The sequence below is a fragment of the Ostrinia furnacalis genome, unplaced genomic scaffold (genome assembly GCF_004193835.3).
Source record: "Ostrinia furnacalis isolate ACB-3 unplaced genomic scaffold, ASM419383v2 OfSCF2610, whole genome shotgun sequence".
Taxonomy (NCBI): Eukaryota; Metazoa; Arthropoda; class Insecta; order Lepidoptera; family Crambidae; genus Ostrinia; species Ostrinia furnacalis.
Window position 1 is genome coordinate 175,816 of NW_021132849.1, and position 27,130 is coordinate 202,945.

At 38.0% G+C, this 27,130-nt stretch overlaps 1 protein-coding gene across 1 annotated transcript; it reads right to left on the reverse strand.

Annotated features, from left to right (window-relative positions):
- Window positions 1-1,010: 1,010 nt before the first annotated feature.
- Window positions 1,011-27,048, reverse strand: Parn (poly(A)-specific ribonuclease). Its single transcript, XM_028309128.1, has 14 exons — window positions 26,883-27,048; window positions 26,449-26,799; window positions 26,229-26,361; window positions 23,888-24,043; window positions 23,390-23,522; window positions 22,655-22,776; window positions 22,065-22,183; window positions 20,857-21,096; window positions 20,681-20,767; window positions 19,703-19,851; window positions 19,447-19,484; window positions 3,156-3,184; window positions 2,571-2,764; window positions 1,011-1,319 (listed from the first exon to the last, which is right to left on the reverse strand). Exons 1-14 carry the CDS (start codon window positions 26,899-26,901, stop codon window positions 1,038-1,040), a joined length of 2,052 nt encoding a protein of 683 aa, XP_028164929.1. The 5' UTR covers window positions 26,902-27,048; the 3' UTR covers window positions 1,011-1,037.
- Window positions 27,049-27,130: the final 82 nt, after the last annotated feature.

The following is a 27,130-nucleotide window of genomic DNA, read 5'->3' on the forward strand; positions in this document are numbered from 1 at the left end:
TGATGCACTTGAAAGTAACAAATCCGACAAATTGTATTTTTTTAATTAAATGTTTTAATAAAGTTTTTTAATAATAACTTTTTGACTGTAATGACGTAAGACTTTTGCCTCACTTTAGACAAAGCGCTTGTATGGAGATTCATTATTTATTTTATTATAATTAATTATTTTACTAGTACCCATAGTACAAGCTTTGCTTAGTTTGGGACTAGAAGCGCAGTGTAAAATCTCCAAGGATATTTATTTATTATTATTTATTTATTTCATTCAAGGGAAGAACTTGAGGATTTAGCTACATAATGTACGAGTAACATTTCGTTTTCATAATATCGCTTAAATTGTTTTGTAACGCTCTCTTTTCTTGAATCGAAATCAATAATCACTTTCATAAGGATGTAAAGATGTTGCTATTTTTAAAGATTCCCATATGCACCTCCCATAACTCAATGAACTAATAAAATATAAACTTATTTTCAATTTCCCACTGTATTTCATTAGCAGTAGTGTCGAAGGTTGGTTGAGTGTCGCCGCAGAGCTGGGGTTTCAAAGCGGCATGTGCCTCCCGTTATGCAATGCCCTTGGAAATCCCAAACATGCTGGCGACCGCTGGCTCCGTCGTCGCCAAGAAGGATACGGAACATTTATAATGTATTTTGTTTACTTATTTTGTGCACCTATTTCTGTGTTTATTTTAAGATCTAAGAAACATTTCAATTCTGTATTTGACGAGTAGAATCACTCTGCAGGACGGGCTTTTTTTCCAAGCTTGACTTCATTTCGCATGCTCTATGATTTTTGTAACCTCTACTATTTTGTATATGCATACTGTTTTATGATTTTTATCGGATTTATTGTTTGTACTTATTATTTGTTAATTTACTTGGAAATGTGTACAAGAGAAACAGGTGCCCTATATTATAGACCGTATGGATGGACAGTAATACAGTTCGGTCCTATAAAATTTTCTTTTTATGCTTTTGAGGGTGGACCGTAAAAATTAAACCACAAAATGATGTCAACATTCATTTATTCTACGCTTAATCCCAACTGTCGCTCTCTTTGAAAGCAGACACTGTTTTGGTTTTCGCTGTAATGTCGAATTGCTCTATGGGTTTTTTTGTCTCTTTCTGTTTCACTTTCTCTTTATGCCTATCCTTGTCTCCGTCGGCGAGGTCCGTCTTCCGGCGACCGTTGGAGACCGCTTCCGATTTCTTTTGAGAACCGTCTGAGTTAGGCCTCACTTCCGGTTTCTTTTGGGAACCGTCTGAGTTAGACCTCATTATTTCGGCCTTCTTCGGGGGTGGTTCCGCATCATCGACCTGTGAATAGTGAGTTATTACTTAATGAGGGTTTTCGCGAATGAAAAATCCGCTAGATGGCAATACGTAGACGCGAGGTCCAAATGCTGCATGATTGGTTATTTTTGACATGACATTGACAGATATATCAAAATCCACCAATCACGCAACAGTCAGACCCCACATCCACGTCCCGCCATCTAGCGGATCTTTCATTCGCGAAAACCCTCATTGGTATATAATATTGTGATAAAAAAAATGGTCAATTCGAACCTATATTACACTTATTTTGATAACAGTTATAGGTGATGCATTCAATTCAATATCTATTTTGAAAGAACAACAAAACTTTTTGCCGACATCATAATGATATAACCTACCCCTACAAAGTAACATGCGATTCTGCTTCTAATCCTGATTTTGTCTCAATTCCAGATTCCCGTGGATTTCTCTCAAGAGACAATGGGCCGCACTCAGTGTAGTTTTCATGCAAGAAGTTTAACAACAAGGTGTAATCTGAGGCTCATACATAAGGTGTGCGGTAGTGTGTGTAAAGTGCATTAGCATAGCAGATCAACGAGTTAGAATTTTCCAATCACCAGCATCGCTGTAAGAGGCCTAGATAGGCTGCTTGCTTTCTTGGGGGATCTGCCCCCTAGACAAAATGCACTTTTTGATCGAATCGAAAATCAAGTCCGTCAAAACTCAATACAAAAAGGCTTTACGACCACTTTTCGACTGGTTTGCGATTATAATGTGCACTTTGTCTACCACCTTGGTTGGTTGGAGTTCCTACTCCACAAATCAAATCAAATCGCGCACAATAGCCCAAACATGAGGCTAAGTGCGACTTTGATTGCCCTGGAAAACTAATTAAGGTGTGACACTACTAACTTTTGAATACTTCAGCCATAGTTTGGCTATTTTTCCTTTTTTTTATCCACAACGAAGTAGGTCTTGGCCTGTACCTGACCTGATGGTAAGTGATGATCAAGCCGAAGGTGGAAGCGAGCTTCACCCGGAATCCTCAACCGCGGAGGAACTGGCTATCTTACCTCTAACTGCCGGAACACAACAATGCTGTTATGGCGACAGACTTAGGCAAGATGGTGGTAGCTAGCCAGGCGGACTTAAAACAAGCCCTACCACCAACCAAACCGAACAGAAAAATCTGCCCCCACTGGGAATCAAACCCGGGACCTCTGCGTCTGAAGCAGGTGGTCTTACCACTAGACCATAGAGGCGGTTAAACGATTCTGTTATACTACCTACCTGGAATACTCCAGAAGAAGTTCTCTTCCTTGTGGGCTGCGTAGGCGGAGTGGACGTAGGCGAAGACACGCTGCTTGACCGCACTCTGCTCTGCTTGACAGGCGAATTGGCCACTTGCGGTAGCAGTGGCGGTTGCGACTGCGGTTGCGGTGATGGCTGCGGTTGTGGTGAGTTGACCACTTTTTTGTTCACGCCTGTGGGAGAAAAATTGAGGAAAAATATAGGCGTGACGTAGTTTTACCCTTCATTAAAATGTCTGATGTTAAAGTCAGCCAAATTCCAAACTGCTAAAGGAGAAGATCCCAAGTGGGTATCATTTTACAATAGAAGCTTTAGAGTAGGCGCACACCGTTGATTTTTAGTTGGCCGATAGTTGTGCCCGATTTTAAATTGTATGAAGAATCGGCCAAATCGAATCGGCGTAGTCTGCGCACTCCCATACATGCCCATACTGATCAACTGCCCGACTAAACTAACGGCCGACGAAAAATCAACGGTGTGCGCCTACTCTTAATGTAATCCATAAATGCTGTTAATTAATAAAGCTATGTACAATAATAAAACTTTTGTGTATATGAAACTTACTTTGACGAACTTTTTTGTCTGGCGTAGGTCTGGAACAATTAAAAAATAAATTATTAAACATACAGTAAATAAAGTCAATCCAATCTACTATGAGAAGATAAATAATTTTAGTAACTTGATAATGAAAATTAAAACAAGAAATAAACTTCTAGGGACCACGTTTCCTCAGCAGTGGTAATTAATCAAACAATTCAACCGCAATTTATCGCAAACTCTACATTTAATCGTTCATTAGTAAATGCTTCTTTCTAGAGCTCGATTTCCTCTCGAGATAAATCGAATCGAGTGCGATTTTTAAATCGAGTCCATCGTTGCATTCAATGCAAAGGCCGAGCTCATGTGTTGGAGTTAATTGGGAGCGGAACGAATACGCTAATTGTGTCAACACTAACGCCGGGACACGCGTCTGGAACTCTTAGTTCTCACTAATTTACCATGCAATGATTGTGTCTATGGTAATTTTTTGTGGCTTTAGCCTAGGCGCAGACCACCGATTTTTAGTTGGTCGATAGTTGGGTCGGGCTGTTAATCAGTATGGAGATGTATGAAAGTGCGCACATAACACCGATCCCAACTATCGGCCAACTAAAAGTCGGTGGTCAGCGCCTAGGCTTAAGGCTGGTGTAAGGATACAGTCAGCGTCAAATAGTGCGTGACACCCAAATTAGCCAAAAAGTTCGCAACACGTCTTTGTTACAATAAAATTGTAATAAGGTTGCGTTGTAAATTTTTTGGCCGCTTCGGGTGTCAAGAACTATTTAGCTGACTGTACAGTACAATGATTCCTATTGCGCAACGTAGCAGTGTAAAATATAAAAACTCGTATCCTGAAACAACGCTGATAACTCGATAGAAGCTCCTAAAAGTAGAACAACTGGCACCTGTGAGATTGTAGATTATACATGAGCGCCTTTCCATCAAAGGTAAATCATGAATATCATCTTCCAATATTTTGCTTTAGTTGACTGAAACGCTTCAATAATTCCGCCAGTGCCTAGAGACCACAATTTATTATTTACTAGCTGACCCGGCGAACTTTGTTCCGCCTTAATGGCAATAAATAAGCAGACTTTTTTTTATTTCGAACGGGTTAAAAAGTATCCTATGTCCTTCTCCTGGCTCTAAACTACCTTCCTGACAAATTTCAGCTAAATCGGTTCAGCCGTTCTTGAGTTATAAGTGAAGTAACTAACACGACTTTATTTTATATATGTCACCGTGAAATTGTGAATTCTGTCAGAATATAATCTGACGTAGTTAAATTACAATCTAACCTAACCTAACCCACTGTTAGTTTACAATTTAACGCGTTATATTATAAACTGACAGAGTTCACAATTTCACGTTGACATATATATAGATTACATACAAATGATCAACTATCAAAAACTCCTGACACTCACAAGATAATTTCAATAAAGCTACTGTAACTGCACTTAATCCAGTACGAGTTCATCCCTAGAAAAAATCAATAGGCCTATTATCCGTTATACTGGTTTTATTTTAAGAAAATCGAAGCGCCATCGCATTCACCTGTCTTGGCTGCGCACGCCGCGAGCCAAATCACTGCCGACACTCACGAGCGCATTTTTGCCGCCCATTTTAACCCTTTAACTGGTATAGAGAAAAATATCTTTCATTTGTTTTGAACCTTATGTCAGCTCACTAAAGTTCAGCATATGGTGGTATACATATTGCCACCTCCAAAAGCCTTAAAGCGCATCGGTTGAAATACGACTTAGGCGCTAGAATGCATCGGTTTATTCATTAGATAGATTTACACAAATTATTTCAAAGGGACGGATTCTTAAGGGGTCATTCGGAAAACACCGATTTCAAAAAAGTATGTTAGAAGAAACTCAATGTTTAAGACAAGGAAAAATCCGAAAAATCGGCTTACCAAAATACCTGTATGGTGCTTTAAAAAAATTTAATAGAAAAATGAAAAAACAACCTAATTACGACATAGATACGAAGTATATTGTACGATTGGATCGACCTTTAAGCGATATCAACATCGATAAATTAAGTTAATTATCCGACCCATGATTACGACCTGCGTGTAAGTCTCATCTCTAAGCTTTTAAAGTACCTATATCACAACTTATTCCGCAGAACCTTCCAGAACATCGTAGAAAAATGACGGCGCTGATCAAACCTGCATTAAGGAACTGTATAAACGTTTATTACGAATCCTCATAAGCCTGGAGCCATTTATCAAACGCACCGCCGTAAAAGGCGCGCGGCGCGACCGCCCGATGACACCCGCGTCAACTTTTGATTGACTTGTAACTTTCTAGTTTTTGCCGGTCACATCGTTAATAAGCTATATTCCCGCAGTTATTGAGGCTGGCAGTTACTTCAACTTAGTTGAAGCTGTTTTGTGACAAACACTACGCTAGCAGCCTCGGCGGAAGATCATAATAGCCGATCGTTAATGCCAGCTGACGACTTTAATCATTCACTTAAAGGTACAGACAAAATTATCGATATTACTTTACCTAATTAGGATTGAATCGATATTCAATACAATAATACAAAAAAAGACGTTAAATTGAGAGTTTACTAACAGTACTTTCATCTAAGATTATGAGTACCTCGCGAAGTTGCGTTGTTATTCCGCCGCTTGTCTATTTTATTCATTAAAACGTTTCATCAGTTGTCCAACAAGTCAAAACTTTCACTCTTTATCCGTAATGGTATAAATCTGTACGAAACACCACCGGGCTAGGCATTGTATTAGACCTCACAACAAACGCCCGCACCTAATTACCGCAAACGATACCAGCTCCCGACTCTCTTTTGTTTTCTGATGAGCCCCTTCATCACACGATGACAACGATGTCAACTGTTGAGTGAGATCTTGAACGAAGAACTAACGAATTGAATAAGTCTGCCACCATCGTACCTATCAAGTATCATGCTTGTTATTACATGTGTACACTCCATGGTGTCGATATTGTTGGTTTGTACTTCGTATTTCTTTTCATAACTGAAATAAATTCTGAATTTCGTTATTAAAATAGGTAGTACAGTCACGGAATGAAAAGGTTCGTCAGTTTTCAAATTGAATCCTTCAACGAATCGCGAGCACATATTACCTTTTGAAACTATGTTACAGAATAATCTCGAGTTAGAAAAAATAATCTTTAACTGTTCGTCAGTAAAGTTCAAAATATTCAGATCAAAGTTGTTTGACGATTTATCTTGTCAAGAAGATTATTATGATTGATAAACTAAAACCTTCTTGTTGGTTCAACCTGCCATTATTATTTCTATTAAATAAAAAAAACTATTGTCAATTGGTCAATGTCATCATTGCATTGCACTGATGGGATAGAAAAATAATCAAGCAAAACCTTATTCGTTAGCAAACGTCATATTTATTTAAATGTTAGCAGTGGGTCTAGACAAAGTGCAAATTATAATCGCAAAGCAGTCGAAAAGTGGTCGAAAAGCCCCTTTTTTGTATGGAGTTTTGACGGATTCGATTTTCGATTCGATCAAAAAGTGCGTTTTGTCTAGGGGGGCAGCACTGTTTCTTGCACTGTTATGTTGGCAGGTTTGACTCTTACAGTACCTAGTGCAAGCGAAAACCGACACTAAGGTGACGAACCTTTTCATTCCGCGACTGTACATAGTACCTGAATGTCAATAATGTCATCTACATTATACAACTAATCATTATTTTACCTTATCTCATAGGTAAACCATTTATCTGATTAAAAGGCATATTTTGTAACCCATTGGTATACATTTTACCGCCATATACACTACCTAGTTACATAACAACAAATAAAATCAAATTAGATAAGAATCATTGGTACTGAATAAGATAAGGATGAAAAGCCCAGACAATGTTGAACGTCTTCCAATCCAATTAAATATTTTATTGCTTTTCTCACATTGTATTTACAGATAAGTAATTAAAAAATATCTGTCTCGTATCATGTGCACCGTCCATCATAGCACTTGGAAGCATCTTCGCCGCGCAAATCACTTACGCCTGGGAATGTAGACGCCGGGACGTTCGCGTTCGCAATTTTTAGGGAGGACTGGGAATCGCTTATCGTTATCGACTTTCGAATTCGAATGTTAAATTTGAATTTTACAAAATTAAATGTCAAAGAAACAAGCCACGGAAATCCAAATTCAATCGGAATAGAAACCCCCGAAAAAAAGATACCTACATTTTTAATAAGAATTATTAGACTCGCGTTTCAATCAGTCAATAATTATTAGACTCGTGTTTCAATGAGCCAATACCGAGAAGTAAATTAAATGTAAGTAATGATCGCAAATTATACCTCACTCACAGTTTTCTACGGCAAAGTTCATAAAAAATTATCTAATAAAATTTCCACGCGCATCTCTCGTCTAAAATGGCGTTTAGTGTGGAAGTGTCATTTCAAAATAGTGTTTAAATGCGTGTATCATATTAATAATAACGGGGATTATGTTTTTCAATTAAATACAAGAACGGAATCGACTTGACTTACTACTTTGTAGATAAATTGTGCCCACATCACTGGCCTCATGAGAAGTTAACGCGATGGCTAACTAATCATCAAGGAGGCATGCGTTTAACCTGCGTTTAAGTGTAAATGAGCTCCACCATTTTAGGAGAAGCGAGATAATGAATCGGGTGTAATCGATTCGACAACAGCTCGGGACGTCCATTTTTTACGCGTTGGCATCGATAATTAAGCCATGAACGGTGAATATTAATCGATATACAACAGTAAAAACAAATAAGGCGTCAAACTGTGTAGGTACCTTACTTTGAAACACACGGTCCTTAGTAGTATCAAGCGATAAGAATCATATTAAGTATAAGTATAACAACATCATCTATTGTGGTTTGATAAATAAGTTGCTTGCTCATCACATAAGAAAAAGGGACATTAAGAAAATAAGTTCCCAATAAAGAGCCCACAATTTACGCAACTGCCATGTCTCATCCGAAAAATGTCCAAGGAATTTCCGAGCATTTTTCGTGATTTAACACAACAACGGGTACAAGCCAGGAAGAGGGTGAGGTGGTAATGTTAGCACTTGTCCGTAACCCAATACAAAGTGAGCGGACGTTGTCTGCGCGGGCGCGTCTGTAAATCGCTACCAGTATTTATTGTGTGTCGGGCGCGCGACACGACCCGCGGGTAAATCACGAGGGGCCTACCCTGGGAAAAGGTGTCGAATTTGATATATCGAACCCGTAACTGTCTGTAGAGGAAATGTAGCAAACAACCATCTATAGAATCCACAAAAACATTAAAATGCTAGGAAAATTCGTCTATCATCGTTGCGTAGACCGCCGAAATCCATTTTTAGCAAAATAATTGTCATCCCCCATTGATCTATAACAAACTAGCGGCCGCCCGCGACTTCGTACGCGTGGATCCCGTTTTATCCCCTTTAAATTTTTCCTGAATTTTATTTACTATAAACCTCACGGAGCCCGAGACCTTTCCAACGAATGCAAAACCGTGGAAATCGGTTCGTGCGTTCTGGAGTTATAGCGTCAGGGAGGAAAACCCGACTTATTTTTATATAGTAGATTAACAACTAATGCAAACACACTCAATCTTACTGGCATCTTATGATGAGAGGATAAATAGAGACAAATAAGTATCGAAATTGTTTCATGGAATAGACTCCTTGGTGCTATTGGATTCCTAAAGGAAATTAAAGAGATTCTCCAACAATAAAATTTCAACGTCCCTTTTGTTAGAATTCACTGTTCGCTGAAAAATATTTGAAACTTTGAAGGATAAAAAACTTCGAGAAAGAACAGCGGAGATCAAAAACTGGTGAAGGAAAATATCTTTTATCCTGTTTTTAACCGACTTCAAAAAAGGAGGAGGTTCTTTGTTACCGAAACAAAGCTTTGCACTCGAGTGCACGACAGTTGACCGCGTAGCGGGATCAGTCGCGTGCGCCGATCAACGATACAGCTTACATGCTGTAATTCACTTATAAAGGGACCTCGTAGTGGTAAAGTAGCGTACTTTCTTTATGCATGATTTCACGTTAAACATTATTTAAACCATATTTATATCAGATTGATGCTTGAAATGACAAACTAGGGTCATAATTCCCATGAAATAGGTGTAGTATGTATGAGTCTGGCAGTAAAGCTCTATTTTAATTTACAGCTATTTTACGAATAAGTAGTATTTTTGAGTCTCACTCGTCTGTTATTTGGTCGTTTCCCAGCCGATAAGGCTCCACGAATCCTTAAAAGGCGAAATATTTCGACCACGTTAGACTTGATGCATATGGACTTCTGTATTCACACATCGACACAGCTAATTGACGGTCGTCACCGTCGCCTGCGCCGCCCGAAAGCGACCGAAAGCGGTCGAAGTGAACCGACGTCACCTCGCGCCGCAATTTGCCCCGGACGCGTCACTCAAAGTAATTGGACGGTAGGAGACATAGCACGAGCTTTAGGTCTTAGAAACCGACGGTAGACCAAACGCGTCTAAAATTAAAGAAAGGCCTAGAGCGACAGGAATGACAGAAACATTCATTACACACGCCTCTATTAGAAGCAATTATACTCAATTTTCATCAACATACCGGAAATTTGATCGATTTAATTTAACGAAGTTAATAAGTCTAATTAATGGATAAAGCCAATTAAACTTAGATTATTCGATTTGACAAATAAAAAACACTACGACGTAATTTTCACGATTATTTGAACAGAGATTAAATTCAATTACGTATGTAGAATCGAGTTAAATTATAGAGCATTGAGATCTACCTAAATAAATAAACCAACTAATAAACCCAGTTGAATGATATCAAACCAATGCTTCCTTCTGACTAGTAAACGGCACGGCCCGCTAAAAAAGGGTGCTGCATAATCTAATTTGAAGCATAAAAGTGCCGCGTTTCCGCAGTTGACTTGTCGCCACAGTGTGCCCCGGACGCGTCAGTCAGCGTAATTGGCCGGCATTAGCCAATGAGACCGATACGATCAGCCGTTAGCTGGCGCCGATGACAGCGAGGCGACAAGGCCGCGCATCCCCGCCACCAGATAGCGACTGACAGCTAACATCGCGCTATCGAAGCAAATGAGGTAATCAGTTTTTGCTAACTTAGCTAATGAGGCACAGTATTTTCAGATCGTTTTTGAAGCTAGAACGATTCGGGTTTCACTTTATTTCAAATATGATGTAGCATACTTTAATTCAAGTATAAACTAAACCCCTTAAATTCCTGAAGGGATAGAAAATCACGAATACAGAGATACCAGCCGCGAATAATAGTATGAAACATGTGACCATCAATTACGGATCGCTGCACGAAGCAAGTTACAATCCCGAACATCAGTAAAGAGCGTCGGCTTATATTTACTATTATCAGGCCTTACATGATGCTACAAGTTTGGTAGTAGCACAGTAAAGTTGTCTTGGCACGTCGTAACTCTGCGCATGCGGCCCTCCCAGATCTTGTTAGGAGTGCGTAGGGCACATTCCTGGAGCAAACTTATACGCACTCGTTAAGCGCGGAGTTTTAACGATAAATCGCGGGCGTCGTCGGGCGCCACCATTAGTCCGACGTCAGCGAATAAAGCGGCGCTCCTGCGTGCGCGCAGCCTTATCGCGACCTTTGTTTCTCTGTTTCTGACAGCGTGTTTGTTTTGGATGCTTTATTCTCATGATCACGTAACAATGTCTTTCGCGAAGACTGTGGCTCGGGACAAGCAGGAACTTGAAATAGGTTCTATTGGACTGAATGGAAAACCCGCACACGATACGTGACAAGACGTCTGCTTTGTGGATAAGTCACCAAATCACTTTGAACCTCTTGTATAGTCACATGGCCCATCTCAATATTACTTCTTTTAATAATGGTTAGTTACCATTAATGGTATTCTAGGAGATCCGCAGGAGAACCAAAGTAACCGACATAGCTCGCAGAATTGCTAAAATCAATGTGCAGTAGACGGGGCACATAGCTCGTAGAGACGATGGCCGTTGGGGCAGGAAAGTTCTCGAGTGGCGACCACGGGCTGGAAGACGTAGCGTGGGCAGGCCTCCTACTAGGTGGACCGACGATCTGGTAAAGGTCGCGGGAGGAGCCTGGATGCGGGCAGCGCGGGACCGTTCATTGTGGAAAGCCTTGGTCGTCATTTGGCTGAAACGAACGAATGGTATTCTAACAGGTATACAATCTGCATGATAGAATAAGGGATCAGGAATAAATCAAGGGCGTCCTCGCGCGTCGCCACTAGTCGCGAGCGCGCGTGCGCAGCGCTATCAGGGCTTTTGTCTCGCTGCAGGTGACATCGCGGCTCAGAGTAATGTCGCTGCACAAGGCACAAGTGGTGTGAGAGATGACGATAATATTTGTTGATGGAACAGCTATATCCCATGAATGGAAAAAGTGACAATGGTGAAGGTAGGCAGACAGGTAACGCTGTCGACGGGTCCAAGATAGAGTCTAGAGTAGAGACCGAGTAGGTACTACTACTAGCTTCGCAAACTTCGCATTTAATAACGAAGATCCTAACCTAATCGAAGTTAGAACTTGCGAGGAGGTATTCCTATTCCAATCTCGCTGGAGATTCCTTGTTTCACTCTTAACTTTGATATTTTACATTCTATAACTTGCCTTCTCTTTCAGCTAGATGTAAGATGTAGGCTAGGAGCATCTCCATTGTGGTTAAAAAAGTTTCATCAAACCTCTAGCTTTGGCCTTGGTTTACTTTTCAGCTTAGAACAAAGTCTGTAAAATAACCACGAAGTTTTTTTAGGTATGGTCATTCGCTTTACGCTTCTCTCCTGCACCAAATCCCAGCTTCTGAATGTTATCACAGCAGTGTTAATCTGACGCGACACTCGGCCAGCGCAGAATGGCGCTCGTTCGTCATGCCGCCTGCCGCTTGCCCTGTATACAGGTTGTCCAACATAACTGGGGATGGCCAAAACTGGCACTATGAATAACATAACTATTGCTACTATCTGAAAGAAGACACGTGTTCATAAAGTGTGATTATTTTAACTTTGGAGAAAACTGCAGTACATGCCCTATATACAGGGTGTCCAACATAACTGGGGATGGCCAAAACTGACACTATGAATAACAAAACTATTACTACTATCTGAAAGAAGACACGTGTTCATAAAGTGTGATTATTTTAAGATTTTGGGAAAAACTGCAGTACATATTTTTTATAGCAGCATATAAATGTTATGCAATTTACACAGTCATAACAGTCCCGTAGTAAAGCTTACGCTGTATAGATAACCTTTGCCAAGTTAATATCACCAGCAACGGTTATACGTGCATTACTCCACAATAAGATGTGTGTAAATCTTTGATTAGCTACCTTGGGTAGGTAACGGTTATGAAATTGTTGGAAATGCCCGAGTAATTCGAAAAAATGGTCTAGGATGAGACATTCCTGGCTATATACTAACTTACTGCGGGAAAATACATTGTTAAATGTAGGTTAATGATAACGAATCTATGGTCAAAGGTTGAGTTCACTCGACCTAACGTTTTGGTTGTCGTCTCGAGTCAAATACAATTTATTTTAAATTTCCCGTAAATTATCTGTAGTAAAATAAGATTACCACGAATCTGGTGCAACAAAATTGACAGATCAACAAAGTAAACAGTAAAGAACGCTAAATACAACACGCAATTTGAAGATCGCTATCTTCCTTCTAGAGAGTTACCAGGAAATGATGTAGACCGACAGAATGATATCAATTCTCTGAAAGTAACATATTACCGAGATTCATTCGAGACATGAAATACAATATAAGCGGGCCTGATTAACGAGTGCCTTTCGTTTCTTTAGAAAACGTTACGAGCGAAGATAGTGATCATTAATTTTAGCTAACCGGAGCAAAACTGTGCGATGCGACGTCTAAAAGCAGATACTGCGGTAACGCCGGCCGGTTATAAATTGAGACAAGCCACAATTAGGATGAACGAGAGCCTTCCTTCGTCATTAGGTTGCGATTTGCGAGATAGCGTTTATGATGAAAAAGTCGCGACTTGACGGCTGCAACTGCATCTTACGGTAATTAGATTTGTTGACGTAAAATTAAATTTAAACAAATACTGTGTTAGGGACAGTTTCATTTAAACGGACAGCGTGTATGTTATGGACATAAATAAGCAGCTCGCTACTAATTAGCATCTAATTAAAGACGTTTGGTTCGATTCAGGGGCGTGCGATGCATGCTTATAGATATTTTCGCTTATCAGGGAGCTGAAGATTAATGGTAATTAATTATTCGATGATAAATCATTTCTAATAGGTATGATTAAAGTAAAGGTTAGATGGTCTACGCCAATTTACCTACTTCAGTTTCTAAAAAATGATATTTCTATTCCTCAAAGAAATTCATACATGCTGGAAGTTTCTGACGGTGACTGTTTCAAAATTATAGTGAACTCCCCGAACCGTTAAATCACAATATATGACTACCACGAACCCGAGGCGCGAGCTGCGCTTGTCGCTTGTCTTCGGCGCGCGCGCATGTTTATACCAGATACGAGGCCTGCAGGTGCCACGAGCTTTCTAATCCAACCCCACAAAAACCAACCTTACCGCAACGTAATAAGGGAGTTTCTGATATTCGTGAAATACAGGAGACATTTGGAACAAGGTATGGTGAGAGACTAATGAGGGAGACGACGCGCGATTGTCGTTTGACCTTAGGCAAATGCAAATTGGGTTGACGCGGAACTGTTTAAAAATAAAGGGTGGCCAATAAAAGCTTGTGCAAGGCGATTGTGTGCATTCCGGAATAGATTTTGGGATAATTTCAATCCAATTTTTCGCTAGGTTTATTCGGAGGATACGAGCCATCAGCAGTCTATGAAGACTTGCAATAACAGGGTGTCCACTGCAAATGTTCGAAAAAATTCCCTGACTTTTCCCTGACTTTCCCTGACAATTTTTTCAAAATTCCCTGACCAACTATGTATACAACGTGTCCCAAAATTCAAGGATAAGCCGACGCCACAGGATGGACATAGTCATGACTACTTTAGGAAAAATAAGGAGAAAAAATCTATCTCAATTATTTTTTAACTTACACAATAAATTATGAAATTCAACGAAAATTGACACCCCTTACGATATTTTACATTACCACGACCACAATTTTTCAATTATTCCTGGTTTTCTGTTTATATCGGCAACTTAAGTAGTGCTTCTGTTCACCCCAACTCTTAAAACCCCCAGAATCCTTGCAGTTTTTACACAAAAGTTAATCAAAATATTTTATTTCCTTAAAATTTTGAACGATTTTAAGCAGTTTTTCGATATCTTGTGTAGTTTAGAAATAATCGAATGAGATCAATTATCGTTTCCACCCTGTATTAATAGCACTCACAGTGAACTGCTCACTAGTCTGCACTCAATAATCAAATCAATAAATAATTATAAAAAAATATAAATAAACATAAGTTATAAGTTGCACTTTCACATCGACAATAGAAAATATTACCTATTATATCATTTTACTGAAACAAAAAAGTACAACTATTAAAACAAAAAGGAGTAATTTAGTTATGACAAAAAAAATCATAACATAGATCACTCTAATCCTGAAAAAAGAACTATATGAAAGTAATCTAATTATGAACAAAATTATGTCATAATTTAGATCAATCCACTTCATTAGATAAAAAACTAAAAAGGAGTAATATAATTATGACTAATAACAAAGTCATAATGTAGATCACTCCAAACCTGAAGAAAAAAATGCTTCGATAGTCAAGATCAAAGGTCTTTCTAGAGCATAAATTAATTAAATCCCTCATTTTACAATCACTGGGAAATTTCGGGAGACAAACAGTGTTTTGGTAGACAAAATCTCAATTTTTCCCTGACTTTCCAGGTGACCCCTCTATTTCACTGACTTTCCCTGACTGCTATGAGCTTCCCTGACTTTTCCCTGACTTTCCCTGACTTTCCAGAATGTGGACACCCTGAATAATACTTTAGGAAGATAAAATAGTATTTATTATCGCTTAAAGGGTACCAATTAGAACGAGAAAAAATCGATGAAGAACAATGCTTCTAAGAATTATTTCACGTTATGCGTAATTCCAAAAGCTACTTTAAGTAACGAACAGAATTCTAAATGAGCATAGCCGTGGGCCAAAAGATGTATTTTTCTATTAACATTTTTTTCTCAAAGCAACATAGAAATTAACAACAAAGAATAAAATGGAACAGGAAGCACATTTTTCTTTAGCTTGTTTCGCAAAATGTCGATATCCAATAAAGTCTGTCTTGCTTAATAAGTCCAGGAACCTACAATTTTGACATTGCAATACAAACGCGGCGTACGTCTACCCGCACGGAATGTCGAATAGTTCGCTATTGCTTTTATAGGGGACCTTTAGAAATGGGCAATGCCGCGTCAAAGAACACGGCCGCGTGGGCGAATCGGGCGCGGATCGCACATGCAAATTGCTTGCCCAGCCGTGGGCTGTGGGCATGCCGCGCAGTGACATTCAGAATAACCCCAATACCGGGCCATTGATGCATTCAATACAAAATGCGTTTGGGATCCAATATCTAGCCGCATAACGAATTGACTCGTGCCGTGTATTGGTAATAAATCTAAGCTTTCATTTTGATATATTTCTATACTGAGCTCCAATTAAAACTATATAGGTACTAACACAGTTATCTATTTAGAACAGAATCGATGTGCTCCAACGGAATCAAATACGGATCGGACGGATCGGATTCATTCGTGAAAAATTACAAGAAACGAAACGTTTTCCGGAGTCTGGGTCAAAACTCTTCCCTAAACTTGCCACAAGCAAAGATAACATAAATCAAAGACAATATTATTTTCCATGGACACGTGTAACAACTGTTCTGGAGTAAACGGCAAAAATACAGCGTGTGTTAACATTAAACCTAAACGGAATACCTTCGAGGCGCAATCTGTACCCATCTCGCGAATTACATGCCCCAGAGAATGGGTTCAACCAACGGTACCGGTTACTAATTCATAATCTCTAAACACATTTAAAAGCTAACCATAACAAGAGAGCATTAAAAGCTCCACAAAGGTAAATGAGAATAAAATATCATCTCACTTGTCTTCGGCATGCAAATGCGCGCGGCGCGGGCGCATTAAAATGCAAGATGGCGGAAGCGGCACGCGAGGTCGCGGGGTCGCCGGTATCGCCACGCGCCATTGTCCAGGCTACCGAGTAGGGTGGATATGATTTATGGTAAGACTTGGAAACTAATGCAAAACCGCTTATGAGTAAGCCAGTTAAACGTGCACCAATACCACCAACGGCCAATGGTTAGTGGTGAGGCGTATTGACAAGAGAAACTAGATTTCCTTTTTTATTTTGAATTACATCGTTCGTTCGTTCGTTCGTTTCAGCCGAAAGACGTCCACTGCTGGACAAAGGCCTCCCCCAAGGATTTCCACAAAGACCGGTCCTGCGCCGCTTGCATCCAGGTACCTCCCGCGACTTAATAACGCGACTTTAAACTACATAATGGTATCAAATTACCTTACTAACGAATAACCAACGATCAGAAAACAATCCTACCATGATGCTGATTAGCAAATTTTCCCAAGGTTCATATATCCAGACTTTGATGACCTACCCCGGACTTCAGAATGAGACGTCACTTTGCAATTTCAAAACCAAAAATATTAGTCTCAGACAAAACTTGGTCGTAGGGTCGTTCTGACAGATACTAAGTAAAGATTTTGATTGTCAAAGACACACAAGAGCATTAAAATATAAGATGGCGGAAGTGGCGCACGAGTTCAAGGGGTCAGCCACGCGCCATTGTCCAGGCTTCCGAATAGGGTGGCCATTAAAAGAAACAAAAACGAATCTGTGAAAAAAAAACTCAAGTGACCGAAATAACGTGGTGCGAGCAATCCCATTTAGGTGATAAGGAATCAAATTTTGTGTGAACTTGAAGCATTAAATATCTATCCAAAGTGATGGACCCAGCGGTACTGATGATGTGATGCTTTATTTCTAGCCTTGATAGTATCGTAAGTGCTCTACATAAAATAATATTAACGGGCCATAATTTTTGATAGCTGTCACGGGATCCTAATCCTTTCTAAGCCATGGCTACCCTACAGCTATCTTCTCACGATCCGCAAAATCGCAGCGTACAATGGAAGCGCTCGCTAAAACTAGACCCATTGAAACGTTGGGCGGCCATGGAATTATTTGGGTAATGAGCTATTTACCGTAACACTAGTGCGGACTCGATGCAAATGCATCGGCAGTACCAGAAATAATAATGAAGTACGATGCGGCCAGCTAAAATGACCCTTAAGTAAACCAAGGTCTGTGCATAGGACTCTCGATCCGTAGGTTCTGGGATAACAGTCCCAGAGACTGACTACTTGATTGAACTGACAGAAAATCAACTCTCGATTTTGAGATCTAATAAACTAAATAAAATTATTATACCTGTAAGTCCTGCTCTATTACAACTGCCACACACAATTTATAGAAAAAAACATAAATTACTATTTATGAAAATAATATTGAAAATTATGAAAAAATAATGAAAAAAAAGTTGGAGCGATAAATGAAAATGTTTACAGAATACAAACTTACAAGAAATTTGCATTCTTGTAAATTAATTTCAACAATATGACTCCAACAACAAGATGTGAAATAAAACAAATATACAGCCAAAACATTGTTTATTTTATTGCCATAAAATTGAAATCAAAAAGGGGAAAACACAATGAGATCTTATTTAATACCTTATTGTTAGAGTCAACCTGTTGAAAAAAGTAAAAATATTCTAAACGTAAAAAAAACCTACAGCTAATATCATTTAAATTGTATTAGGACACTTTATGGATCACTACTACACATGACTGTTACTAAAAATAACAATTAAAACACGAAAAATTGGCTCTCAAGCCTGAGATTTCAATATAACGAGAAAATTTATGAACGTCTCCAATAAAATATTTTTCAATATGTAATTTAAATTCAAATAATTTTAACTTTATGTTTGAATAAGTATTTGAGCCTCCATTTTTATAAGAATAATTTAATTTACCAACACGTTTACAATAAAGTCTTTTTAAATATAAATATCACATTAAAACGGAATAATATCACGGTTGTCCAAAGCCTTCACAAATATTCATAATATTTTTATTACTAAAATAAAAAAATATCCAAAAGTTCACTTAATATCTAGGAATTCTTATATTACGTAAAAACGCTAAATAGTAAATACCAATGTAAAATACCCAATTGGTAATGACAGTCATCGACGTCGAAATGTATGTAACCATGCAATATTTCTACTTAGGAAGCCTGCTTCACAAAAAAGATATAAAATTAAACAAATGACAAATACCTACTCCTCCTAATTCAAATAATCACCGCATAACATTTCAAAGGAATTTGAAACTTACAAACTAAATCGAATCATTAAAAGAGATCCAAACTATTCGAATGCAACACACAACACAAATACACATAATAATATCAAGCAGATAAAGAAATTTACTGGAAAAATACCCTCTAATCTAACCTCATAAGGCTCCTAACATAAGACACCCTACCCCCCTGCGTAACATTAATGAGGACAAAAGAAATTCACCAACCAGTGCTGTAGACAATGTAACATCGATAGATCCGATGAATTTTCGTCATCGCTTCCATACCCAAACTTATAAGACAATTTGTCACATATGTATCCCTATATTTAAAGGTTCAGTCAAACCAACGCGATCACACGCGATCAGCCGGCGTGCAGCGATGGAGATCAGACTTAACGTGTATTCGCGTTGGTTTGGCTGCACCTTAAATAAATTCAATATTCATTTATGGTCAAACTCAACTCAATTCAAACTACTTGACGACTGCCTTTACAGTTTAGTAATAATAATATTCGAGTCATTTTTAATTTCGACGAATCGACTCGTAACCGTATCGTAGACATATGCTGTCAATGACGATTGTTAAATATGTACTGCTTTTTTGGAATTTCGTTTTGGAATGCAAAAAAGTTAAAAAAAAACGCTACGTTTTTGTGTAAAGCGATCAGTCAAATTACTAACGATATACCTAAAATTATTTTGTAAAAAACCGCGCGATCGTAGCGCCACCCGGTGGCAACATAAATCCTCGATATCGATAACTACAAGGCGCTCATGTCTAATAACAATCACCGGTCCAGTGACACAAATATGCGTGTATACGCGGGTACAATACGTGTTTCCAGTGCAAGAACCACGCGTAACAGACAACACCAAATAAAAGTAGAAATACGCACACTTGCTTCACTGGCGATGGATGCCGATGATCGTGGAACTGTGAACAAAAGAGTCTTGTTAATAAAAATAAAAGAGATAATTCGGTACAATAAATAAGATCAGGTAAAAAATTAAAAATCAATCATGGCAACTTTAGATTTTTTTTATCATAATGTAACAGAATATTTTTTATTTTATTTTTATCTGATCAAAACTAGATCACGCTAGGATACATGTAATATAAACCTTGTAGCCAAGTCATAAAGCATAATTTACCTTGGCTAGCGCGTGCTTGTACCGGGTGAAGGGCACCAGCTTGGTGCGCGAGTGGTGCGCGAGCGCACGCATGACGTCACGCGCCTGGTCGCGCCGCGACAGCGCGATGATGGCCGTCGTGTCGTCTATAAACTGAACTGTGACTGGACCTGTGGAACGGAGGAGGAATTAAACTCACTGCAAGTATTTTAATTGATTTTTTTAAATTTTATTAAAAATTATCATTACTTCAGGTAAATAAAATAATAATAAGGTAGCTTGAGCCCCGCCCCGCTTCCAGCGGATGAACTACATAGTTTTAATTTTTTTATGTATATCCATATTTTTATTTTTGGAAGGTAATTTACATGTAGTGAAAAAAAACTAAGGACGAAGTGAATTAAACTATAATAATAAAATATTACCTACATACTGAAAAATTATATCCCTTAAATAATGTAAATATATTTAAAAAGTATTTAATATGACTGCAGTGCTACGATCTCGTTCTACAAGTGCACCACCAATGACGTCGTGGCTTGGAGGGGAGAGCACTTCGTAGCAGCGTAGTCGTAGTCATTCCGCTATGGACTGTCGAAGCGAACGGACGTCTAAGTGGACTGGAAAGTTGTCGTTTTTTTTCCGTGCTTAATATTTTTTTGTGTGATAAAGTGAGTGTAATTATTTTGAGAAATAAACCGAAAATACCGCGCTCCGGCAAATAGTTATCAATACAGTTAATTCAGTGCAAAATGATTGTGTTTTCCACGGCACGCCCGAGCAACTGCGCGAGCAGATCAGGCGTATTCTACACAAACTCAGGTAAGTACTTTCTATTCTTTCTAGATATTAAGTCGGATTTCTTTTTATGAAATTATTTTCTATTGTTTGCAACTCAAACGGCTGTGTAGTCACATGAATGTTACGGGTCTATGTCTATTATGTAAGAACCTTTATATACCAACATAAAGCATGAAATATAAAATACAACTAACTCACCGAAAGGGCTAAACAGCTGATTGATGTCAGTCCTGAGCCACTCCCTGGGGAAGGTCAAGTGGAACACGTGGTCTCTCGAAGGTGATGCTGGGAAAGGAAATCAATTATTTAAAAAAAAGTCGCAAGTGAAAAATTATTCTTCTTGTTGTAAGATTTAGATCATCAGGAGTACTCACGGTCGTCTCCATTGAAGTTCATGTAGGGCGAGTCCTGGTGCGCCGTCTTTGCCAAAAACAGCTTGTTAAGGAACGGCTTCAACACAGGGCAGTTAGGCAATACGCGGCCGGAGTCCTCGCCCCTCATCTTGCAGAGATGCGAGTACATTGAGAGGAAGCAGAGACCCGTGACGTAGGCGTCGTAACCAGCCTCATGATTCTTGTCTTCCGAGCGACAGTAGCCGCGGCCATCTTTTGACTCTAAAGTTTGAGGAAAAGTCATCATCTTCATCAGATCATTTAAGGATTTTTGCGGTCTGTAGTCAGATCAATGTGAACGTAGCCCGCATCATGTATTAACAACATTGTCTGTCTCTTTACATTTTATATTGATGTGATCTAACATTGCGGGCACGAGCAAACAACGCAAACTGATAGGTGCGGGCTACGTGAGTTCATTTGACCTGATCGCAGGCTGCATCCAATGTGACAATGCTATAGTCTCCAGTACAGAAAGACGATCTTCTCTAATTATAAATAGAGGCAAAAGAAACAAATTTGATCTACACTCCCCATGCTGCTGGCTGGACTAGTTGGGGAGAAAAGCAATGTGTGCAGACGCACACCAATATAAACATTGTGACATCTTATGTCGTTGTAACTTATAATAGGTGATATTTTGTAACAAAAAAACGACTAAACCACCATCCCAATATTTCCAAAGTAAGATATCCATAACGTTAGTCGACATTCTAAAAAATAATGTGATCACTGACGCAAGCCAATGATCACTTGCAAAAATTGTAAGCAATAATACAGGTTCAACGTCTCTCATGTCTTGTACTTGGTTATAAAGCATTTCTGAAAAATTTAAATGTCACCGCGAGTTAAATACGTACACCGCCATCTAACTGACGGAGACGGCATCACATCCTACTTATAAATTTATGTTGCTTGTCCAGCCGAATTCAAAGAATACAAAATCAAACCATTTGCCGAGAAAGTGAACATAAATGAGAACGACTGATTAAATTAGTAATACCACAGAATAATAATAAATGGCATGGCGTGTCCTCCATTGTTTTTAGTCTTTCATAGTAATATGTATATTTCATTTTTTCAAGCGAAAATCTCGATTAAACTATTTTATATTTGGCATGAAAGTTTTTGCTTCAGTTTTTTGTTTTTTTTTGTGTCAAATAAAGTTAATCTTGAAAAACGAAATTAACCTGTCACGGGCATCGAGAAGGGCTCTTCGGCCAGGGTGGTGAAAAGGTGCTGCAGCACGCTGGAATTCACCCTGTCCTTGAAGGGCGGCAGGCTCGACATGTACTTCGTGTCTAGCAAGCTGGAACAAACAATCAATAAAACACCTACTACCTATTTGTTTTTTCTTTTCAAGCAGCTCGCCTAAATTCAGTGACTTGTGATAAAATATCTTCTTGATAATCAAACAAGAGAGCAGTAGCTCGGAAAGCGAAAGGAAGTGGGTTCGATTCCCACCTTAGGCAATTCAATAATTTCCAAATAACTAAGATCTGGGACTCTAAATCCTAAAAAAAATTAAAAATTATTTAAACAAGCTTTTGAAACAAACTCAAGGCTCAAGGTATAGAATTGACAAAATGATACAATTTTCAATTCAATCCACTGAGACCTCGCGCGCAGTTTAAAGTTTGAAGATTTTTTTTATAATAAAAAATACAGTTAGTTTTTCATGAATGAAATTACGTCCAGAATGAAATAGAACACTGTTATCAAATGTTTGCTAATTAAGAGATATTATTTTCAAGGGAATGTGCATATATTTTACTCTTACCTTGGAAACATGCAATGCGTGAACTCCTTGAACGACTCATAGTCGTCAGGCAGCGGCTGGAAAAAGTGGTTGAGTGTGTGCAGCACGTCCAACAGCATGTTGTGGCCTATCACCAGCTTTTCCTGCAATATAAACAATGTTAGTTAGAAAACACAGTGGATTTTTATTACAATGCCATGTCTCTAAGTTACCACATTATAAAATAAGTTGCAAGATTTGACGACAGACACCAGACATGTGAAAGTAATAAAAAGCTTGTAAAAACAGTGTTTTCTTGGAAAAAATGGCTGAATGAATAATAATTAAAATGGCAGTGGCCTAAGTACCAGTTTTAAAAATAAATATTTAGACCCCCTTTTTTTTTATTGATATAGATTTACCAATTTTATACAAACAAAGGTTTTTATAGAAAGGTTTACTTTTAAAGTTTTTTCTCAATACATTTTCATGAATACATAATATTTAAAACATCACTTGGTGGTCACTTGCTCCTGGGCAACATTTTTTTGTACAAAACAATATTAGAAATTTGAATTGTACAAATTACTAATAGTCCCATTAACCCCTCAGCCTCATGCTAAGCTAAATATGCTTTTGTAACTCACAAAACTCATTTTATATTGGCAAGTAGGTTTTTAAAAAGCACTTTTACGAGTGGGTTCCTCATAATAGATAACTTACTTACAGTACAGTAAGGATGTCTATTGTTCTAGTTACTTAGAGGGTGTTACTTACAGACTGACTGATCATCCGCGCCACTTTAGAGAACCCAACGGCAGCTTCAAAGTCCTCCCACTCCCTTTCTTTCTTCTGTGTGTCCCGACTCTTCGAGTCGTCGCCTTCTTTGAGGCGCACCACTTTAAGCACTCTAAAATAATACATGTAAAAGGGATTTTCTTTAGTATACAGCAAAATAAACTAAGAAGTTTGTTAATGTATATTCTAAAATTGATTAAGACTAATATAATCCTTTCAGTAGGTATGTAATTAAGAACAACTATGTTTTAAGCCCAACATCAAATGAAAAAAAAAATTCATGAAACACATAATAATAATATTATTTTGTCTGTTTCATAAATCTAATAAATACAACATGTTTTCCACCAAGTAAAAAGCTTTTTAAATATAAAAAGGTCACTTTCAAACTCACCATCATGCTGTATCCTTAAGGTGCATTATTAAAAAAGATTATTCCAAAAACTTTATTCGTAAACTAATAACCCTGAGGTTTACCTGTTTTTATTCTCTAAAACCTTGGTTTCCACAGCGGCTTCTCCTTTGAAACGTGTCCCCAGTTCTTGGAATAGCAGCCGTCGGATGAAGGCATTGCAGCGGTCTACCTCCAGTTCATCCGAGTCTTCGTCATCAAGGAACTTACGAACACGATTGCTTAAAATTTAAAAAGTCAACTTTATTCATATGGACTATTAAATTTTGCGTACAAATTGACAAATATTTCAAGAATAAAAATAAAAGACTAAAAAAATAGTTTGGCTCTTAAGGGGCCTTTATGTAAGACTAGCGGCCGCCCGCGACTTCGCACGCGTGGATCCCGTTTTACCCCCTTCATCTATCTTACCCGGTTTAGATTTTTTCATACAAATGTTTTTTTCCGCTAACTCCCGTTTCCGTGGGAATTTTGCAATATCCTGTTGTAACTAAGCTTCAAGTTTACTAAGGTACCTGCATGCCAAATTTCAAGCATCTAACTTAAGCGGTTTAGATTTTTCATACAAATGTTTTTTCCCGCTAACTCCCGTTCCCGTAGGAATTTTGCAATATCCTGTTGTAACTAAGCTTTAAGTTTACTAAGGTACCTGCATGCCGAATTTCAAGCGTCTAACTTAAGCAGGGTTCGAAAATATCCGATATTTATTATAAATATCAAAATATCGGATATTTATGATATATATCAGATATATATCAACTTTGATATATATCCATTTTGTATGAAAGCCATACTATTATTTTTTTGTATTATTCATGAATATTATTGCATAAGTGTTACATAAACATGTTTTTAATGTTTTTAAAACTTAAAATCAGACAAATAAAGCAAAAACATAAAATTTCTTTTAAATACGGCAAAATCAACTAAAAAAATAAAAATCTTATGTCAAAAAGTATAAATACAGTAACAAATTTTAAAAGTTGATATATATCAATAAAACCAGCTTGATACAGGGTGGAAACGATAAGTGATCTCATTCGATTATTTCTAAACTATAAAAGATATCGAAAAACTGGTAACTGATCCTGAAAGTGTTTCACGAGCTCTATCCAACGGTACCAAAACAGGTTACAGAATTAATTGGATCTATCCAAAAATTAAATGTTTTCAGCCTCCATACTAAATGTATGCCAGCCAAACAAAATTAGAAGTATTAATTTTTTTTATTAAACAATAAACACTTAAAATTAACTCGTAAATTGCATTCTTATTTAAAATTATTCATGGAAAACATTGGTTTTAGGCTTTACTTGCTATAATATTATCAAGACATGAGTGCCATGACTGTGGCTGTACTAAATGTATGGAAGCTGGAAACATTGAATTTTAGGATGGATCCAGTTAATTTTATAACCTATTATTGGTATCGTTGGATAGAGCTCGTGAAGCACTTTCAGGATCAGTAAAAAGTTTTTGAATATCTTGTATAGTTTTTAATATTATGTGGTTTTACTAAATGTATGGAAGCTGGAAACATTGAATTTTTCGATTGATCCAGTTTATTATGTAACCTATTATTGGTACCGTTTGAAAGAGCTTGTGAAGCACTTTTAGAATCAGTAATCAGTTTTTCGATATCTTGTATAGTTTAGAAATAATCGAGTGAGATCACTTAACGTTTCCACCCTGTATATATCGGATATATATCCGATATATATCAAGATATATATCAAGATATATATCCTTTGATATATATCCTCGAACCCTGAACTTAAGCGGTTCAGATTTTTCATACAAAACGATTTTCCCGCTAATTCCCATTCCTGTGGGAATTCCTAAGTATCCTATAACCTGCCCAGGAGTAAGAAGAATAATTGTACCAAGTTTCGTTAAAATTCGTCGAGTAGTTTTTGTTTATACATACAGACAGACAGACAAAAATTTTACTGATTGCATTTTTGGCATCGTATCGATCACTAATCACCCCCTGATAGTTATTTTGAAAATATATTTAACTAGCTTTCCGCCCGCGGCTTCGCCCGCGTGTAATTTTGTCTGTCACAGAAAAACTTTATCGCGCGCGTCCCTGTTTCAAAAACCGGGATAAAAACTATCCTATGTTCTTTCCCGGGACTCAAACTATCTCTATGCCAAATTTCATCAAAATCGGTTGCGAGGTTTAAGCGGGAAAGCGTAACAGACAGACAGACAGAGTTACTTTCGCATTTATAATATTAGTTGGGATGTACAGAATTGACCTCTCTACAGATTTATTATACGTATAGATAAATCAAATGTTGACTTGAGTGCCAATTTATGAGGATATACACAACTGTTTAATATAAATTGCAGTAAAGTCAAGTAGGTATAATACTAGAATTATACTGGAAAGATGATATTTACCATACATCTTCTATTTGTGGTTTATTTTCTTCAGGTATTGTAATAGTGTCCTTTTCATTTGAATAGTTTTTTTGTCTTTCAGTCAACAGCTCACGCAGTCTGGTCTCTGTTGGCTCTGTCATATAGGAAATACCTAAAACCAACAAGAATATGATGATGATTATTTTTATACAAACCTTAATGTTTTTCACCATATTATGTATGTTAATTATCAACAAACCTTCTTTTATAAGCTTGTTAAAGTCAAATCCTTGTGATGCCAAGAAATCTAAGCTGGAACTCTGGCACATAAACATTTTCTCAGGTCCTGGCCTCCCGCGGGGAAATAAGTAGAAGTTATACGCATCGTTCATGTAATGCCGGTTCTCTTTGTCCCAATAGAACGCGCACAGCCCATACTGGATCAGCAAAAACTCACTAGACCCCTTCAACAGCCGGGAATAATACTCAGATGGAGAATCAAACATAGATACATCTCGACCGTTTATGAGGCCGGTGAACTCTGCATCTATCACCAGGAAGTCAGCTTTATTAATTGAATCCTGTACGAGAGGCAAAACGTCTTTAAAATCTGAAAAGAAAGGATTTCATAAACGAAAACTATCCGCATTGGTGAACAACAATATTTTTCAATTTGTGGGTACCGACACATACTTTTACGAGTCACTTCCATATTTGTGACGATAAATATTAACAAAATAGTCAGATTACAGTCATTAATAATGGAATATAAGCAATAAAATTGATGAAAAATATTAAAAATCACATCACAAGCGAAACCACACCATCCTTATCGTTTCCACAGCTGTCATAAATGACACTAATGACAGCGGGCCAGCAGGATTTTTTATTTATTGTACTTTACGGCTCTGGGCTCTAGGCTTTTGAGCCAAACGACAGCA